We start from the raw sequence: 19509 nt of genomic DNA on the forward strand, positions 1-19509 counted from the left end.
AGCACCAGCTGCCTCCCCACTTTTCTAGCCAGAGGCAATAAACAGCTGCACCCCTCCTCTCTATCACTCCCCACTCCCTCAGCCCAGGGCATTGCCTCCAGGGCCCCCAGCTGCTGGGCAGCCCATGGGGACAGATGAGCTTATGAGGGAAGTGCTGAGATGCCTGGATTCTATCTCCAGCTCTGGGAGGGGAGTGGGGCCTACTGGTTAGGGGTGGGGGGCCTGGGAGCCAGGACTCCTGGGTTCTAGCCTTTTCTCTGGGAGGGGAGTGGGGCCTAGTGCTTAGAGTGGGGAGGGGGCTGGGAGCCAGGGTACCTGGGTTCTATCCCTGGGACAGGAATGGGGTCTAGTGGCTAGAGCTGGGAAAACCTGGCCCCGTGGCCTCTCTATATTCTTCTGTCTGCCCCAGCTCGTGCGGGATTGGGAGGCAGGATGCCGGGGTTCTGTCCCCATGTAATGGGGCAGAAGTAACCCCTCTGTGTCTGCACACACCAGGGACTGGAGTCTGCCCAGAGCTGGCTAGGCTGGTTCCTGAGCTGGTGCTGCCCTCTGCTGGCCAGAAGGGGCTCAGCTACATCAACTGAGAATTGTGGATGGGCCACAGGGACTTTTCCCCTCACCGGACCCCGGTGTCAGGACCATGCCACGTCCCAAGGGACTCCATGTAGCCCTCCCTAAATCCTCCGCTGGAGCATGCATCTGATGCAGTATTCTCTTTCTCTTCTTGCCCTAAACGGTTTGTGTGGCTGTTACACAGCCCCGGCGCCCCACCCCAGAGGGGCCGCATCTTAGCCTTGGGTAAGGGGTCCCTGTATAACCAGCCTCTGCATATAACCAGCCTCTGCACCCCACTTCAGAGGGCTCACATCTCAGCCCTAGGTAAGGAGTCCCTGTACAAGCAGACCCCATGCCCCATCCCAGAGGGCCCACGTCTCAGTGCTGGGCAAGGGGCCTTGGAAAAGGCATGTGGAGAGTTAGAGCAGGGGGGCTGGAAGGGGAGTGTTGTCTAGTGGGTAGAGCAGGGGTTTAGCATAATTTCTCCACCATCTCTATCCAGCCCTGGCAGGCACTAGCTGACACATCCCTCCCAGCTGCTCCCTGCATCAGCTGCAAGCAGGGCATGGTGACCTGGGAGCTCGCACTACTCCATGAGGCTTCTGCCCATGGCTGGGCACTGCCGACCTGGCTCTCCTTCAATGCACAGCATGGAGGGCTGTGGATGGCGCCAGCTTGTGTGCTTGGCATCCAACAAAGCTGGAGCCTGGGGGACCCCCAAATCACCCCACCCCCTGTTAGTTATTCCCCTCCTCCACCTCAGCCTGGCAGAAACACCTTCCCCCCAGGCTCTGATCTCTGGGCCCAACCCTCCAGCTCCAGGGGATGGGCAAAGCCCAGTTGGGCTGTACCTATGGGGTTGTTTGGGGGTGGGGGCTAGATGTCCATGCAGCACAAGCCCATTCCCTTGGGGAAACCTGGAGGAGAGAGGGAGGCATTATACTCCGCCCCCCCAGGGATGGGAGAACCACAGAGCTAATTCACAGGCCTCTTTCCTCTAACCACCAGCCCCCACTCTCCTCCCCGAGCTGGGGAGAGAACCCAGGAATCCTGGCTCCCAGGCCCCACCACTGTGTAACTACTAGATTCACCTCCCCTCCCAGAGGAAGGCTAGAACCCAGGAGTCCTGACTCCAATATGCTCATCTTATCAGAAAGTGGTTTGAGCATCAGCCTCCTAAACCCAGGGTTGTGAGTTCAATCCTTTAGTGGGCCATTTAGGGAACTGGGGCAAAAAATCTGTCTGGGGATTAGTCCTGCCCTGAGCAGGGGGTTGGACTACATGAGCCGTCTCTAACGTTTTCCGGGTAGTGGGCACCAGACGACGAGCCACTGACAGTGGCCAGCAGACAAGCATCTGCTGAAATGCTACCGAGAAGCAGCAACGTGGAGGCTTCGCTGCCAAACATCAGCAGCATTTTGGTGGCAATGCCGCTTTTCGGCGGCATTTCGGCGGGTGCTTGTCTGCTAGCCACTACGTGGGTGCACATAGATGCCCTGGAGGGTGCCATGGCACCCACGTGCACCACGTTGGGGACCACTGGACTAGATGATCTCCTGAGGTCCCTTCCAAACCTGATAGTCTGTGATTCTGTGAATTTCAAAAGCACAGCGCCTCCTAGCGTTGCCTTGGGGCATTGAGACCAGCACCCCCTGCTGAGCCCCTAACCCGTTCCCTGCAGCCCAGCACCCCCCTTGGGCATGGGGGCCAGCGGTGATTGTCAAGATGACATCACTGTGTGTTCGGTTGGGTTGACATTTGGGGGGCAGGCATGAGGGGTGCTCCTGAGCTGAGAGCAGAGGAGGGGGACGACCTCCCAAAGACCCATTTATTCTGGATATCCTCTATGGGGCCGGTAGGGGGAGGATTGTTGCAAAGGGAGGGGCAACTTGGATGACAGCAAATTTGGGGAGCAGTGGGGTGGCATTCAGGTCATTCAGGGTGGTTTCCTCCCAGCTCCAGGAGGGGGGGGGTAGTGGTTAGAACAGGTGGGTGGGGGAGGCAGGACTCCTGGGTTCTCTCCCCGGCTCCGGGAGGGGCAGGACACGTTGTCATCTCGCTCTCAGCCCGGCCCCGCGGGGGAGGGGAGGGGATTTTCTTTGCTCCTCCTTCCTCGACCTGCTCGGGCCTTGTTTCCTCAGCCCCATACACACTCCAGCCGGGCCCTTCCCAGCCAGCAAGGGGCGCCCCTCCCCCAGCTCGCCAGCCAGCCCCCCCAAAACCCCCTCGGCGCCCCCCTCTCCCGAGCCGCCATGAACATCTTCCGATTCCTGGGGGACATTTCCCACCTCCTGGCTATTATCATCCTGCTGATGAAGATCTGGAAGACGAGGTCCTGTGCGGGTAAGGAGGCCCCCCCCCTTTACCCCTCCTCTGCACCCCCAAACTACCCCTCCGGGTCTCCCCTGGGAAACTGCCCCGGGCTCTCTTTGGAGGGGTCCTCGCTGGCTCAGCCCAGCCTCTGGTTCTCCGCCTCCCGTGTAGCAACGGGGAATTATTGGGGTGCATGGCCCCCAGCGCACCCCTCTGTCACTAGCTTTTGGGGGGCATTGTGGGGGCGCCTGGGCTCCCCAGCGCGCCCATCCTTCGGCGGCCTGGTCACCCCTCTGGTTTGCTCCCTGCGAATTAGGGGTGTGTGCGATAAAATACGGGGGGGGTCTCCTTGATTGGGGGGAGCTGGGATGTGGAGGGGTCTCCGGGGGAGCAAGGTAGCCCCTAAACTATAGGGGGAGCACGGAGGTGTAGAGGCAAATTGGGGGCCTCCTCACCCCACAAACAGACCCCCCCTCTGAGATCGCCTTGGAATTGACTTATTTGGAGAATTAGGGGAGAGATTTGGGGGATAATTAAATTTCATATTGGGGAGCAGACACGCCTCGTGAAGGGGGGACGGGCCCTTTGATTTGCGGGGTTCAGTGCACCCCCCCACTCGTGTATTTTTGAGGTGGGCTGGGAATAGCCTTGGCTGGGTTTTGAGGGGCTCGGGGTTCTGGAAGGCGGAGGACTTGGGGGACGGGAGGAAATGGGGTTCCCCACTTGCCTGTGGGGGAAGTTTGAGGGGTTATGGAAGCTGGGTGAAAGGGGGGTCAGAGATCCCACAAAATCACACTCCTGCCCCCCCCCCCCGCCGCCCCCGTCCTCTGTTGGGAACGTCTGTGTGGGGCACAGACCCCCAGGCACACAGGTACTGCAGGGGGCCGTGATGGGGTGAAGCCAGAGGCCTGGCCTGTGTGGGGCAGCCCCGGGCTGGCGTCAGCAGCTTCCCCTGGGCTGCAGAGCGATCCACGGGCAGAGCAGGTGGGAAAGGCCCTGGATAGAATAGGCCTGGAATGGCTGGTGCTCCTCACTCCCGACATGCAGCCCCCCTTCTAGCCTAGCCCTGGGCTACCCCCCACCCCCCCGCAGCTCTGCACGTGCCCCTCACTCCCGACCTGCAGCCCCCTGACCCCCACTTCATCTCTCTCCCCCCGGGCAGGGATCTCTGGGAAGAGCCAGATTCTCTTCGCTGTCGTGTTCACCACCCGCTACCTGGACCTGGTCACCAACTTTATCTCCTTCTACAACACCTCCATGAAGGTAAGGCCTGATCACTGTGCCTGGGGGGCCCCCAGCTCCCCTCCCGTCATCTGCTCCCCTAGGCCCTCTCTGACCCCCTTGCACACATCCCTCATCGGGAGGGCCGCCCGGGGAGACAAGTGGGGCAATTTGTCCTAGGCCCTGCAGGGGCCCCCACGAGAGTTTTTCGGGGCCCCTGGAGCAGGGTCCTTCACTCATTCTGGGGGCCCCAGAAAACTCTCGCGGGGCCTGGGACCCTGGAGCTTCTTCTGCTCCGAGTCTTCGGTGGCGGAGGGGTCCTTCCGCTCCGGGACCCACTCCCGAGTTGCCATGAAGACCCGCGGCGGGGGGTCCTTCTGCCCCGGGACCCGCTGCCGAAGTGCCCTGAAGACCCACGGCGGGGGGTCCTTCTGCCCTGGGACCCGCTGCTGAAGTGCCCTGAAGACCCACGGCGGGGGGTTCTTCTGCCCTGGGACCTGCTGCTGAAGTGCCCTGAAGACCCACAGTGAGGGGTCCTTCAGCCCCGGGACCCACTGCCAAAGTGCGCTGAAGACCCGCAGCGGGGGGTCCTTCCGCTCCAGGACCCGCTGCCAAAGTGCGCTGAAGACCCGTGGGGGGGGTCCTTCCGCTCCGGGACCCGCTGCCGAAGTGCCCTGAAGACCTGTGGTGGGGGGCCCTTCTGCCCCGGGACCCGCTGCCGAAGTACGCTGAAGACCCGCAGCGGGGGGTCCTTCCGCTCTGGGACCCGCTGCCAAAGTGCGCTGAAGACCCGTGGGGGGGGGGTCCGTCCGCTCCGGGACCCACTGCTGAAGTGCGCTGAAGACCTGCGGCGGGGGGTCCTTCTGCTCTGGGACCCGCTGCCGAAGTGCCCTGAAGACCTGTGGCGGGGGGTCCTTCTGCCCCGGGACCCGCTGCCGAAGTGCCCTGAAGACCCATAGCGGGGGGTCCTTCTGCTCCGGGACCCGCTGCTGAAGACCCCAGGCCCCCTGGATCCTCTGGGCGGCCCTGCTCATTGGCTCCCTCCCGCCTTCCCCTGAGTTTCAGTTGGATGCTTGATTCTTTGTCTCCGCGTTGGGTGAAGGATCCCCATAAAACCAGCCCCGGCACCCCACCATAGAGGGGCTAGGTCTCAGTGAGGGGTGCCTGTATAACCGGCCCCTGTGCCCCATCCATGGGGGGCTGTATCTGACCGTCAGGCAAAGGGTCCCTGTATAACCAACCCCTCCGCCCCATCCAAGGCGGGCTGTATCTGAGCATCAGGCAAAGGGTCCCTGTATAACCAGCCCCCGGGCCCCATCCAAGGGGGGCTGTATCTGAGCACCAGGCCAAGGGTTCCTGTATAACCAACCGCCCCGCCCTATCCATGGGGGGCTGTATCTGAGCGCCAGGCCAAGGGTCCCTGTATAACCAGCCCCCGCGCCCCATCCAAGGGGGGCTGTATCTGAGCATCAGGCAAAGGGTCCCTGTATAACCAGCCCCCACGCCCCATCCAAGGGGGGCTGTATCTGAGCACCAGGCAAAGGGTCCCCGTATAACCAGCCCCTGCGCCCACCCCGGAGGGACCATGTGTCAGCGAAGGGTACCCATATATCCTGTCCCCATGCCCCAGCCCAGAGGGGCCGCGTCCCAGTCCCGGGCTAAGGGTCCCCATACAGGCAGTCCCCACGCCCAGCCCAGTCCCAGTGCCAGGCGAAGCAACCCCATATAACCAGCGCCCACCCCAGAAGGGCCACGTCTCAGCGCTGGGTGAAGGGTCCCTGTCTGCACCTGTCATTGCACTTGGGGTGGGGGCTACCTCGTTGTGCTGGGTTTGTGCAGTGCCTGTTGCGGGCTCCTCTCCGTGGCTGCTCCCCCACCGCCCGGGATAACCAGCGGGGACGGATTGTGGCTCCCACCCAGCTCTGCCTCTTGTCTCCAGGTCGTGTACATCGCCTGCTCCTATGCCACGGTGTGGCTGATCTACAGCAAGTTCAAGGCCACGTACGACGGGAACCACGACACCTTCCGGGTGGAGTTTCTTGTGGTGCCCACGGCTGTGCTGGCCTTTCTGGTGAATCACGACTTCACCCCGCTGGAGGTAACGGTGGTCCCACACCCCCGGCGGGGGCACCGCCAGGCTGTTTGGGCAGCGCTTGGTTACTCTGGGGGTGGGCAGGGAGGGAGGGCTTCTCCCCACCTAGAGCCTGGCCCGGGGGGATCCCGTGGACTCCGGCACGAGTTCTAACCGGTTCTCTCCCCGTCGCTGCGTGGGTCCTAAAGATCCTCTGGACCTTCTCCATCTACCTGGAGTCGGTGGCCATCCTGCCGCAGCTGTTCATGGTGAGCAAGACGGGTGAGGCGGAGACCATCACCAGCCACTATCTCTTCGCCCTGGGCATCTACCGCACCCTCTACCTCTTCAACTGGATCTGGCGCTACCAGCAGGAGGGCTTTTTTGACTTGATCGCCATCGTGGCCGGGCTGGTGCAGACCATCCTCTACTGCGACTTCTTCTACCTCTACATCACAAAAGGTGCGTGCGGAGATTAGGGACAGGGATCTAGTGGTCAGAGCTGGGGGTCTGGGAGCAGGACTCTTCTAGTCTCTCCCCAGCTCTGGGAAAGGAGTGGTGTCTAGTGGTTAGAGCAGGGAGGGCTCGGAGCCAGGACTCCTGGGTCCATCCCCGGCTCTGGGAGGGCAGTGGGGTCTCATGGTAAGAGCAGGAGGCTGGGAGCCAGGACTCCTGGGTTCTATCCCTGGCTCGTAGAAAGGAGTGGTGTCTAGTGGTTAGAGCAGGGAGGGCTCGGAGCCAGGACTCCTGGGTCCATCCCCGGCTCTGGGAGGGCAGTGGGGTCTCATGGGTTTGAGCAGGGTGGGCTGGGAACCAGAACTGCTGGGTTCTGTCCTTCCACTTGGAGGAGAGGGGAGTCTAGTGGTTATGGGGGGAGCAGCTGGAAGTGAGGACTTCTGGGTTCTGTTTTGGCTGTGTCACTGATTCGCTTTGTGGTCTGGGAGAAAACAAGTTGCTTCCCCTCGTTATACCCCAGTTAGCACTTCTGGAAACTGAACCGCGTTCACCCACCTCCCAGGGTGGGCATGTGTGGGGAGCTAGGGCCGAATGACCTGTGCTTCTGGGGCTAACACTGGTAATTCAGTGGGGATCTGTGCAACACAGACCTGGTGCGGTCATTAAAGGCTCTGTGGGACTTTACTGGGGGAGTCGGTTTGGCAAATCCCTGTACAGTGGCAATTTTATCCCATGGCTTTGTCGCCTCTGCTGTGCCAGCCCACTGTGCCAGCCAACCCTGTCAAATGCTGCTGCCTAAAGTTAGGAATCAAAATCGACTTTGGGGAAGAGGCTGGATTTTGTCGGAGGGACCAGGTGCTCCAGGGTCGATGGGAGCCGAGTGTGTTCAGCCCCTCTGCGAATCAGGCCCTTGTTTGAGTGCCTAAAATTCAGGGCTTGGCATTTGGTCTCTGTTCTTGCTCGTCATACTTTTCTAGCGTGGCTGTGTGCTGCTACATAGCTGCCATGCCCCCACCCCAGAGGTGGCTGCAGCTCAGTGCTGAGAAAGGGCTCCTTGTACAAGCAGCTGTTGTGCCTCACCCACAGGTGGCTGCGTTTCCCCTCTGGGTCAGCAAGTCCTTTGTGACCAGCTATTTACACCTTCCCCCACCACTGAGAGGCAGCCCCTTCTAGGGCTCCCACCCTAGAAGGGGCTGCCTCTCAGTGGTGGGGGAAGGTGTAAAGTGCCTTGAGGCCAGAGGTGTAAGAAACGCTAAACTCCTTCTTCCCACAGTTCTAAAGGGGAAGAAGCTGAGTTTGCCAGCGTAGTGGCATCCTGCTCCCACTGCCCTCCGTCAGCCCCTAGGAGGAAGCCTGTTCACATGCAGACGACAGACACGTACCGTTTCGGACTCTTTTTTTGTTTTTTGATCAACTGAACCAGCCACAAGTCGAGCTGAGCTCTCCTGTATTTACTGTCACCTGGAACTGTTAGCCACTCGAGTGAGAGACCGTGGGGATTTGGGAGGAAACAGCCGACAGGCCTTTTCTGGTCGAGACGGATCTCTGGGTTTGAGAGTTTGTAGTTTTTTGGCTTTTGAAAACACCCAACCCCATTTCCCCTGCTCTTTCTCTTCTTTTTCTCCCTCTTCCCTTATTTTTATAAACAGCCAGGGACGTTTTAAATGGGCTCCTCTCTTCCCTCTTGGCTGATTCCCCGGTTGCGTAGCCAGACAGGCTCGCTGAGGTCTTTGGTGCCTGCAGCGTGGTTTCACCAACATCTGCTCAGACGGAGGCCAGGTTTTTTTGGGGTGCTGTTTTCGAGGCTTAGGGTGGGGGTGTTATTCCACACCACAGGGAAGGCACTGAGCTAGCCTCTGGTTCCTTTTGATAAAAATCCTTTTTTTTTCATTTTGAGGTGGGAATTGACTCTCTCTCTGTTTATTCCTTTTTTATTGGCAAAGAGGGTGCAACACACTAAACTCTGTAAATCTCCTTGTTTTGTACATAATTGATGGTTAATTCCTTGTTCACTTTAAATAAACAGAAGAAAACAAATCCTTTTTTTTTTTTTAAATCAACTTAGTGCCTTTTTTTGGAAAAAAATCAATAAAAGAGAAACCTGCTTTGTTTTCCTGTCCTGTGTGTGGTCACCTCTTTGTCTCCCCTCTGTTATTCTGGCAGTTTCGATTGGGTACAGGGCTCCCCATCGCTTCCTGTCCTAAACATGGTGTTGCTGTGTGTGCCATTGAATGTTTTTCACTGGAACATTTTTTTTTCATGGAAAAATTGGGGTTTGATTAAAGGAATTTTTGTAGAAAAAGGGTCTGTTTTTTCCACAGGTAATTTTGAATTGTTTCATCCAAAAACGAATGCCTCAAACCCGAAATATTTTGATTTGATTTTTCACACAACATCCGATTAACCTGTGGAACTCATTACCATGGGATGTTGTGATGGCCAAAGGTATAACTAGTTTCAAAAAAGAATTTGATAAGTTCATGGAGGATACGTCCATCAATGGCTATTAGCCAAGATGATCAGGGATGCAACATTATGTTTCAGGGGACCTGAAAGCTCTGGCTGCCAGAATGTGGGATGAGAAGACAGGCCTGCATCTTTCCAGAATTGTCCGTGCTGTACATTGCCCCTGAAGCTCTGGTACTGGCCAATGTCAGAGACAAGATACTGGGCTAGATGGACCATTGGTTTGACCCACTATGGCAGGTCTTATCAATATGCTATTGCAGTGGCTTATGGGAATTGTAGTTTGGGTGCCTCAATATTTCCAGTCTCCTCCCAACTGAGTTTCATTTCCCATGATGCACCACCTCCCTTCATTGAGAGGCAACAGGGTCCTAGGCCATGGGAGATGGAATCCAGCCAGGGAGCCTGTCTTATGGAGCAAAATGGCACCCAAACTACAAATTCCATGAGACACCGCAGCAGATTTGAACTGAAGATTTCAGGTTTTGATTTATTTTTTCCTGTAAAAAAGTGGAAGTTGTCTGTGGCAATAGAAACCATTTTCTCCCCAGTGGTAATTCTGAGTTCTTTGGGAATCACTTACTTCTGCTCAGCTCAGTCAGTCTTGTTCCAGGGGACTCAGATAAATATACAGCCCATGTGCCACCTCGGTTTGAGCATCAGCCTTTTAAACCCAGGGTTGTGAGATCAGTCCTTGAGGGAGCCACGTAAGGATCTGGGGCAAAAAACAGTACTGGGTCCTGCTAGTGAAGGTAGGGGGCTGGACTCAATGACCTTTCAGGGTCCCTTCCAGCTCTATGAGATAGGTATAGTTCCATATATTTTATATTTATATTCAGATGATGCAAAATCTCAGCTTTACACATTTTTTTAAAAAGTAAGTTTCCAGCCCTCCTGGTTGCAAAGAAAACCTTCCCCTGGGAACTGAGGTTAAACCATGGGTGAAAGTGGGCCAGTACAGCATACCGGTAAGAACCCGTACCAGCCCATATTCACCCCACATTAAAGCCCTGCTGCAGCACCACTTTAATGTGCCTGCCCCTTTTGACTCCCATATCGGGGGCTCTGTACCAGAAGGGCCCCCAACAGAGGAGGCAAAAGAGGCAGGGATGCTAAAGAATATGGCCATGGCACCCTTTAACATCCCTGCCCTTTCCCCAGGAAGAGGGGGCAAAGGGAACAGCTGCAGGGACTTACCGGTAGGGGGCAGGCCAGGGCTGGCTCTGACCCCCCTGCCCCTCCCCTTCCGCCTGAGGCCCTGCCCCTTCCGGGGGCCGGAGCCAGCCCCACACCAGCCCTGTTCTGGTAAGTCCCTGTAGGCACTTTCACCCCTGGGTTAAACCAAAGCAGCACTGCCTACTTGAGTCTGCAGGCAGCCTGAAACAACAGCTTGGAGATGCATGAACTCCTTGCTCCTGCACCTTGTTGACATGTTGATTCAAATGCTGCAACATTGTCAATGTAACTGTTGCTGCTGGTCCTTTTAGCAGAAGCAGCGGGTGCAGGGAACCAAATGCAGCAGGAGGAACAGCTGAGCCACAAAGATAAGGAGGAGGCTGGGGGAAGGAAGAGCGCAGAAATACCACTGACCTCTAAGGAGTTGGGTATATCTTTCTCACTTTATTGTCACCAAATGTGACAAAGAACGGTAACTAGTTTAGACATTCTATCCTCGATCTTTGCAAACTTCCAGTTGGAATCAGCAGGGTGGCGGGGGAATGGAGCTCTGTATTTAGGGTCATAACTACATGGAATTCGTCCCTTTGCATCAAATGAGTTTGACACCCGTGATTGTTGGCTTTCATCTCAGCACTGCTTCTCTGTGTCTCAAGTCTCCTTCCCTCTTGCCTTATGATTTGAATTAAGCCACTCAGGTTCTGGCTGAGAAAGCAAAAGCCTCTCTTTATTTACTGCAGAGTGAAAAAATAGATCTCTAATTGTCATTCAGGAATGTGAGTGAGCTGGTTTCCCATAGGAGTCTGTGGGAAGGGGGTGGAGCTGGCTCTTCTGCCTTAGGTGGGGGTGGAGCTGGCTCTCCTGCCTTCGGTGGGGGTGGAGCTGGCTCTTCTGCCATCGGTAGGGGTGGAGCTGGCTCTCCTGCCTTCGGTGGGGGTGGAGCTGGCTCTTCTGCCTTCGATGGGGCTATGATACTCCATGCTGTTGGGGATGGAGGTGGTGGTGACAGAAGAGAGTGTGGTCAGGGCCACAGTGCCTTCGTCCAAGGACTGTTTGTAGGAAATGGGGCGCTCAGCCCACAGGCCCCTCAGGGCTCGGTAGCCCAGGTACACCTGCAAGGCAGAGATCGGGAGACCTGTCACATGCATGTCATTCTTAGTCCGAGCATCTCCATTTACTCTTAGGGAATGGTCTCACTGCAGCGTTAACTCAGGTTAGCTACACTCAAATTACAACTCAACTACCAGCTGTGTCCGCGTTGGCACATGTGCAGTGCAAGGACCTGGGGGGGGGCACATCTGGCGGTTCTGAGCACTGCAGTAAACTGAGCTGCTCTCTATTCTTTCCCAGTGAATTACAGGAGAACTTGTCTGTCCTTTCTGGGCAAAGGGGGGTCGGGGGAGGATTAGCAGCACTTGAGCAGAGCTAGCCTGCCTCTACACCGGAAAGAGGTTGTGTTAGCAACTGATGAGCTGTGCTTCTGAGAGTTTTAACCTATGCCCTGTCTTGGGCCAGGAGCACCACCCCACACTCAAGGGCTGTTGTGTGTATGAGACTCAAGTTAGTGGCAACACTCAGATTAACTTTGCAGTGAAGACAGACCCTCAGAAGGACTTCCAGAGATAGTTCCCCAGGCCGTGAAAATCCATATAGCTCTGACTTCACTGGAGTAACAACTGATTTACTCCAGCTAAGAATCTGCCCCTCAGTTTGATCAGTTCAGCCTTTCTGGCATTGGAATCCCCCACTTCCTGAGCTGGAATACTAGCTGAATCCTGAATCACTCAATTAATTTGGTGCCTGCATATCAGTGAGAGAGACAGGGAAGGTCCGTAACAGATCTTGTGAGAAGGCCTCTCCTGACAGCGAGTGACTAAGTTGGGAGGCAGCCCGTTGAGGAAAGTATGAGTCACCCATTTGCAGGTGGTCTGTTAAGGGGCAGATCCAAAAAGGTGCTCAGCAGCTGCTGCTCCCCTTAAAGACAAAGGCATCAGGCTTTCTTTTTGGTAGCTCAAGTCAGGTGTGAAGAAGGGTGAACTGGCAAAATATGAAGGGGGCGGTGTCTTGGTATGAAACAAGCCAAGGATTCCTGTCATCAGGATGGGAAGTCACAGCCATTGGTAGAACCTGTGTGGACTAGTGGGGTAAACATGGGTGCTGCCAGCAAAGGAGCCAGGTGCGCATGGCTTCTTACCACAGCTGGCTCTGTGCCTCAGTTTCCCCATATACCAGCTTACCTCCAGTGTGTGTTAAAAGGGTTAATTGCTTTGGAAATGTAAAGTGCTACAACCATGTTAAGTGATGAGAAGGAGGAGCCCTCTAATGCAGGAAGAAAGAAATAGACAGAAATCACAGTAGCGTCCCACACAACTTTCATTCTTAAGTTAGTGCTATTTCCCGGAAAGGGCCAATTCTGTCTCAGTTACGAGGGGAAATCTCATTTCCTTCCCGCCCAGTAGTGAAACATTCCTTTTACAAGGCAGCGCAGCAGGGGCTCTGCTATGATTGCTGGATCAACGGGGTGTATTCACTCTGGAAAGGACTGGAGTCAAGAAAGAGAGGTGAGAATTTCTTACCCAGCAGGGGATGGAGAAGAAAGCAAAGGCAATGCTGGCGCTGGCTGAGCTGCTTCCCAGCAGGTAGTGGTGAGCAGACCTGTTCCATTGATTAGCCAGGAAACAGAAGCCAACGAACCATACGCACGACCAGATGACTGGAAAGACATGGAGCAGGATTATGGGCAATGCAAACAGGTATGGTGGGGAGTTATGGTGAGGTGGGAATGGAGCTGTCAAAGGTGCATGCAAAAGTGTTCCCCTTCCCATTTGTCTGAGGCAAACTTCCACACGTGACTGAGATAATGGGGCTGCATTTCAAAGAATAAAGCTGTTGAAAAATATCATAAAATGCTCTCCGGTGGTTATTGTACAACCAAGTGAATGGGAAACTCAATGACACCTACTGCTCCAGGGGATAAGCTGCCTGAGGGGCTGGGGGGCATTTTTATCTCTGATGAACATCACTGGAAAATTGGTGGGTGTGTTAAAGAGGTGTTTTGCCTTCCTCTGAGACATTGAAAGGAGACAGAATGCCAAGCTAGATGGATCACTGGACTCCCCTGGGGTGGAATTCAGGAGACTGAGTTCAATTCCTGTCTCAGCCACGGGTAAGTCACTTCATTGCCTCAGTTTCCCCATCTGTAAAATGCAGATGATATTTACCTCCCTTTGTAAAGCGCTTTGAGGTCTACTGATGAAAAACACTAGCTACGGACTATTGGTGTGGTCCAGTGCAGAAGGCAGACTGAGGGCAGATGCAGCAGACTAGATGGATCCTTAGCCTGATCAGGCGAGCTGGGATACCGCGCCTCTGCTCAGACCTGGTGACGGAGGTACTTGCCTTAAACGGGCTGCTTTTCTGATCGAAAATGTCTGCAGAGAGGATACCATGCCTAATAGACAGTTGATCTGATGTGGTACTGGCAGAGGATGAAGACAGACCAATGGGTCTGATCCAGTCCAGCTGGGAAGTGGGACAGCAGCCAAGATGTCTCAGTCCCAAGATTTGTAGCCCTTTGGCTTTGGCCAAAGTGGAAAAGGTTGAAAGTGCGTGAGTGAAGAGGGGCTTGCTGCTGTGCTATGCTGAGCTGTTGGTGACCAACATCATAGAGGGATGTTTGGATTTGGGGGAGTAATCACTTACTGGAGAAGGTCAGGTCCAGACTCAGGATGACAGATTTGACTTTGTGGCTAATGATGATGATGTCATAAGCGTCGAAGACCAGGAAGAGGGAGGATTGCAGGAAGGCCAGGACCCCGGCTGTGATGGCATAGCTGCAGGCCACCCAATTGTCATTAAGCACGCAGCGCAGCTGGGATGAAGTTGTCAAGTTCTGGTAGCCATCGGTCACCAAGGAGGCAAATATGATCAGCGAGAAGAGCTGGAGTGGCAAAAAGGGAAAGAGTTAACCACATGTAGACAGACACACTGCTGGGATTGTGTAGGGCTGGGGCAACTGGTGGGTAATATGATTGTTCTGCCAGCTCCTCTTTTAGATTGTAAGATCTTTGAGGCAGGGACTGTCTCTGTTTGTTTAGCACCCACCACAATGGGTCCCCAATTCCAAACTGTGTGATTCTGTAATATACAAGATCAATAAAATGAAGTGGTGAGCAGTCAAGCTCTCTGGAGCAAGCATTGTCTGTCCTGTGTTTGTACAGCACCTCGCACCAGAGGGGTCCTGCTCTGTGAATGGGACTCCTAGGCACCACCACAATACAAATAATAAAGAGGAACAAAAATGATCAAAGATTTAGGATCCCTGACCTAGGAGGAAAGGTTACAAAACTAGGCATGTTTAGTGTAGAGAAAAGAAGCCTGAGGGGGAACCTGAGAACAGCCTGTAAATACCTTAAGGGCTGTTATAAAGAGGGCTGTTATCAGTTGTTCTCCGTGTCTGCTGAAGGTAGGAAAGAAGTAATCGGCTTAATCTGCAGCAAGGGAGATTTAGGTTAGATATTAGAAAAAATGTTCTAACTCTAAGGGAAGTTAAGCTGTGGAATTGGTTTCCAAAGGAGGCTGTGGAATCCCTGTCATTACAGGTTTTTAAGAACGGATTATAGACTCATGCGTCCATCATAATCATCTAGATTGGACAAACACCTGTCAGGGATGTCTAGGTTTACTTGGTCCTTCCTCAGTGCAGGGGGCTGGATTAGGTGACCTCTTGAGGTCCCTTCCAGACCTGCATTTCTATGATTCCGTGTCTCCAATATACTTCAACAGATGCTGAGGTTGCTCTGTGCCTCACAGCACTGGGCTCTGATAAAAGATTATCAGCTTGGGCAGAGAAATCCTTGGACACCTTTTCTGTTTGTAGCTCAGGAATTGCTGGGGGTGCCTGAACTCTGGCCTCCCACTCTGCTGTAGCAAAAAAAGAATAAGCTTTGCTCTCATGAGAGGATGCTCTTGGGGTAGGGCAACAGAGTGTGACTCAGTAGATCTGAGTTCAAGTCTAGGCTCTGTGTGTCCTCATACCTGTCCCACTCTGTGAAATGGGGGCTGTAGTCCTGCTTGTCTATTTAAAGCCGTCCCTACTCCAAAAAGCTTAGAATGTGTTCTGAGGCCTTGAGGCACCTCTGTGATATAATGAACACTGGTAATAATGATTGTAGGACCTGAGCACTTGTCACAAGACTTACATCCCAGACACCAAGCAAAAATTAATGTGACTGGAGGAATCAATTGCTAGCCAATGAACAGTGAAAGAAAGTGATAAGCAGCTTCTGCTAGTACTTTTCATCAATCAATATCAAAGTACTTTACAAAGGAAGTCAGTATTATCTCCATTTCACAGATGGGGAAACTGAGGCACAGAGTGGGGGACAGGGTCACCCAGCAGGCCAGTGGCAGAGCTGGGAATAGAACCCAGGACACTTGAGAGCCAGTCCAGTGGGACCACCCCTTTTACATAAACTCTGAGGTTTGAAAACATTTATTACTTTGGGGTGTTTTATATTTTCAAATGCCCTGGTTTCATACAGAATTGAAAACACCATGAGAGGGGGATGTAGGTAGGGGTCTGTTGTGTCCATCTATCTGTGCTGGGAATGGAGGACTTCAGTTTGCAATCTCTCCAGGACTCTATCTGAGTTTGGAGAGCACCGAGCACAATGGGACCAAATCCTCCTTGGGGCCTTTTGACCGCTACTATCATATACATGTTCATAATTAATTATTAGGGCATATATTGTCAAAGTTTAAGCCAGTGCTGGTTGTGAGGCTAAATCTCCACCCCCAGGTCTTGGAGGTGGGCTTTTTCTCTTGGTTTCTCTCACCCCAGCTAGGATCCTAGCAATGGTCCGAGGTTGCCTCAGGAACAGGAGCACGTTGTTCTCTGAGAGCTCCTGTGGACTCAAGCTCACCCTCCTCATTCTGTTGTCTTCTCACCTGCCTTGGGGTGAAGAGAGATCTTTAGGATGCTAGAGGGAAGCAAGGCAACAGACAAGAGATTAGAAGTGGTGATGAGGTGTCTAGTGATCCCATTGCTAGGTGATCTTTAGTTCCCTCAGTCACATGGAAAAAGGGCCAACGCCTGAACCCTAATAGTGCTCCCCTGTCCTATTTTCAGTGGGATGCCCCCAATTTACCTCCATGGAATTCATGTAAGCCCGGCTCTCCCCTGTCCTACTTCTGACTAACGCTGCCTGGCCAGAGGGGATTTGGCAGGAGGCATTCCAGAGTAGTTAGTGGAATAAGTATGACATTTACTTTACCCTCTAAACCCACCCACCCCGCCCCCACCAGCTATCTGTGAGTCAGAGGGGAAGGATTTGACCCTGGTTCTGCCCTTTGACCCCTGGCAGCCAAGTAACTGCGGTTGTGGTGGGGCTCATGGACCCTGGCAGGGCCGGCTCTAGCCATTTTGCCGCCCCAAGCATGGTGGCACGCCGCAGGGGGCGCTCTGCCGCTCGCCGGTCCTGCGGCTGTAGTGGATCTCCCACTGACGTGGCTACGTAAGGTCCGCTGGTCCCGCGACTCCGGTGGACCTCCCGCAGACATGCCTGTGGATGCTCCACCAGAGCCGGAGGACCAACGGACCCTCCGCAGGCACGCCTGTGGGAGGTCCACTGGAGCTGCCTGCCGCCCTCCCAGCGACTGGCAGAGCGCCCCCCACGGCATGCCGCCCCAAGCACGCTCTTGGCGTGCTGGGGCCTGGAGCTGGCCCTGGACCCTGGCTCTGTGCTGACCCATCCCACTATCCGAGACCATGCCAGAGTTTGCCTGAACGGGGGTTGGCAAGACCCCAGTTCTGCTGTCTGAGACTCCCCAGCCAGGGACCTCGTCCCAGGTGAGTATCCAGGAACATGGCAGGGCTGACACCACGCTGACTCCCTCAGATTCCTGCTGTCCCTGACCACGGGGAGGATGGGATTAGCGTGACCCTCTGGCGGGAATAATCCTAGCTTTTCCCTCCAGCCTCACATTGCCATCATTCCTGACAGCTGCAGGCTTGGCATGGCCTTGTCTTTGCCATCTGAACCCCCCTACCCTGCTGCACCTAAACAAGGCAGGGTTGGTGTGATCCCCATCTCTCCTTTGACTCAGTGACCGTTTTATTGCTGACTGGGACTGCAATGGCATCACCCCAGCTGTGCCCTCTGACCTGTCCCTGACTACACCAGGGTTAGCACGATCCCAGCATTGCCTGCTACCATCCTTGATCTCCTTTGCTGTTATGAGGAGGGTGAGACCCCAGCCCTGCTTCTGACTCTCTAACTTTTAGGTTCTTCCTGATCATGGTGGGGTTGGTGTAACCTGGCTCTGCTCTCTGACCCATCCCTGGCTGCTGTGGGGTTACAGTGTCTCTGGCAGAGGCAGGATTGATGTGATCCCAGTTGTGCCCCCATCACATCTTGCTCTCCCTCACAAACAGGTGCACCTTCTGATGCAAGGGGGTTGCCATCACCCCAGCACCCATCACATCCCAACCCAAATCTCCGAGAGTGGCACTGCTGGCATGATCCCAGCTATGCCCTATGTACCCTTTCAATTCCCAGCCCTGCTGTCTTTGACGTTAGAGGGGTTGGCATGACCCCGGCTTTGCCCCTTATCACCACCCAGCTCTGTCTGATATTCTGGGGAGGGGGAGGGTTGGCGTGACCCTGACTGTGACCCCGTCAACTCTCTCTGACATTGGGAGGTTGGCAGGTCCCCAACTGTGCCCCCCTCAGCTTTAACATTGAGGGGTTGGCATGACTCCCGCTGTACCCCCCCTCAGCTCTCTCTGACATAGGGGGGTTGTGCTGGTGACTTCGGCTGTACCCTCTCAGTTTTCTCACACTGGGGGATTGGCATGACCCTCGCTGTGCCCCCCTAAGCTCTCTCCAACATTGGGGGGTTGGCGTGACCTCAACTATACCCCCCCAAGCTCTCTCTGACATAGGTGGTGTGACTTCGGCTGGGCCCCTTCTGCTCTCTCCAACACCGGGGGGTTGGCGTGACCCCAGCTATACTCCCCTAAGCTCTCTTTGACATAGGGGGGTTGGCATGACCCTGGCTGTTGCCCCCTCAGCTCTCTCTGATACTGGGGGGTTGGCATGACCCTGGCTGTGCCCCCCTCACGTCTGACACTGGGGGTTGGCATGACCCTGGCTGTTGCCCCCTCAGCTCTCACTGATACTAGAGGTTGGTGTGAACCCAGCTGTGCCCCCCTCACGTCTCTGACACGAGGGGGTTGGCGTGACCACGGTTGCAGCTTCTCTATGGAGCCCGGTACGGGGGGCTCATGGCAGGTTCCAGGGGACCCTCACCTCAGGGACCCCAGCTCCCTGCTCCCCTGTCCCTATCCCCCCTCAGAGTCTCTCCTCAGTCCCCTTTTCCCGCCTTTTCCCTTCAAGCGCCCTGCATCCCCGGTGGGAGGGGGAAGGGGAGAGAAGGAGAAAGGAAGGGTTCGACGCCTGATTGGCTAGACCCTGGCCACGCCCCTACTTCGAACTCTGCCGCTGAGGCGGCGGTTGGAAACGCCCGTTGGGGTGGGGTGGACCGGGCCGGGGCGGGGCAGGAGTAGGAACCGAAACAAGCGCCGGGTTTTCGAATCAGCCGCGCGGGCTTTCCGGGAGGGAGGGGGGAGCAGAGCAAGAGTGCCGGTGCGCACGCGCAGTCTGGGAGGCGGGCAGGAAAGCACGCACGCGCACCGTGGAAAGGCACGGGCGGGGCAGAAAAGGGGACAGAGCGAGCGAGGTGGTTTGGGTGCGCATGCGCAGACGCTCAATGTCAACACCGCCTTGCCCAAGGTTAGGGGGCCGCTGCCGGTGCGTGGGGATTTGTTCCTGCTCCGCACGTTGTTAACCCAGGCCCGGGGGCCTGGCTGGGTCGCGGTCCTTGGGCGGGACGGGGGGAGGCACGTGGCTTGGGTGGGGTCAGTGGATCCGCCAAGTGGGTGGTGCCTGGTGACCTTTGACCTCTGTGACGGCTCCCTGCAGACCCGGTGACCTCTGGCCTTTGAATGGATGCGACCCTTGACCTTTGAACCCTGCAACCACAGCTGGCGACCTTTGAACCCTGCACAGTGCAAGACGCCCTCAGTGCTGCCATTCCACAGCTGGTGACCTTTGAACCCTGCACCTGTGGCTGGTGACCTTTGAACCCTGCACAGTGCAAGACGCCCTCGGTGCTGCCATCCCACGGCTGGTGACCTTTGAACCCTGCATCCACAGCCAGCGACCTTTGAACCCTGCACAGTGCAAGAC

At 55.5% G+C, this 19509-nt stretch overlaps 2 protein-coding genes across 5 annotated transcripts; one reads left to right on the top strand and one right to left on the bottom strand.

Moving 5' to 3' along the window:
* Positions 1-2607: 2607 nt before the first annotated feature.
* On the top strand, positions 2608-19280 carry KDELR1 (KDEL endoplasmic reticulum protein retention receptor 1). Of its 2 annotated transcripts, none has more exons than XM_032793029.2 (5): positions 2608-2898; positions 4031-4131; positions 6029-6187; positions 6370-6622; positions 7890-8727. In XM_032793029.2, exons 1-5 carry the CDS (start codon positions 2808-2810, stop codon positions 7922-7924), a joined length of 639 nt encoding a protein of 212 aa, XP_032648920.1. In that variant the 5' UTR covers positions 2608-2807; the 3' UTR covers positions 7925-8727. The 2 variants fall into 2 exon arrangements, with proteins under 2 accessions (XP_032648920.1, XP_032648921.1); XM_032793030.2 differs by lacking the exon at positions 7890-8727 and adding an exon at positions 19243-19280 and having other exon boundaries at positions 2688-2898.
* On the bottom strand, positions 10683-19150 carry SYNGR4 (synaptogyrin 4). 3 transcript variants are annotated; one of them, XM_075070752.1, is made up of 5 exons: positions 19101-19150; positions 16096-16239; positions 13961-14198; positions 12835-12971; positions 10683-11370 (listed from the first exon to the last, which is right to left on the bottom strand). In XM_075070752.1, the coding sequence occupies exons 2-5, from the start codon at positions 16189-16191 to the stop codon at positions 11095-11097; spliced, it is 747 nt and encodes a 248-aa protein (XP_074926853.1). In that variant the 5' UTR covers positions 16192-16239; positions 19101-19150; the 3' UTR covers positions 10683-11094. The 3 variants fall into 3 exon arrangements, with proteins under 3 accessions (XP_074926853.1, XP_032648936.1, XP_074926854.1); XM_032793045.2 differs by lacking the exon at positions 19101-19150 and adding an exon at positions 18955-18990; XM_075070753.1 differs by lacking the exon at positions 19101-19150 and adding an exon at positions 18571-18618.
* Positions 19281-19509: the final 229 nt, after the last annotated feature.

Source organism: Chelonoidis abingdonii, chromosome 11 (genome assembly GCF_003597395.2).
Source record: "Chelonoidis abingdonii isolate Lonesome George chromosome 11, CheloAbing_2.0, whole genome shotgun sequence".
Lineage (NCBI taxonomy): Eukaryota > Metazoa > Chordata > Testudines > Testudinidae > Chelonoidis > Chelonoidis abingdonii.

Bases quoted from the DNA above. Each gene is read 5' to 3' on its own strand.
- KDELR1 (XM_032793029.2), top strand. From the start codon at position 2,808: ATGAACATCTTCCGATTCCTGGGGGACATTTCCCACCTCCTGGCTATT. The intron at 2,899-4,030 runs GTAAGGAGGCCC...CCCCCCGGGCAG, and splicing joins GAAGACGAGGTCCTGTGCGG to GGATCTCTGGGAAGAGCCAG. The intron at 4,132-6,028 runs GTAAGGCCTGAT...TCTTGTCTCCAG, and splicing joins TCTACAACACCTCCATGAAG to GTCGTGTACATCGCCTGCTC.
- SYNGR4 (XM_075070752.1), bottom strand. From the start codon at position 16,191: ATGAGGAGGGTGAGCTTGAGTCCACAGGAGCTCTCAGAGAACAACGTG. The intron at 14,199-16,095 runs GTGAGAGAAACC...TTGCCACTCCAG, and splicing joins TTGCTAGGATCCTAGCTGGG to CTCTTCTCGCTGATCATATT. The intron at 12,972-13,960 runs GTAAGTGATTAC...ATGTCTTTCCAG, and splicing joins TCTGGACCTGACCTTCTCCA to TCATCTGGTCGTGCGTATGG.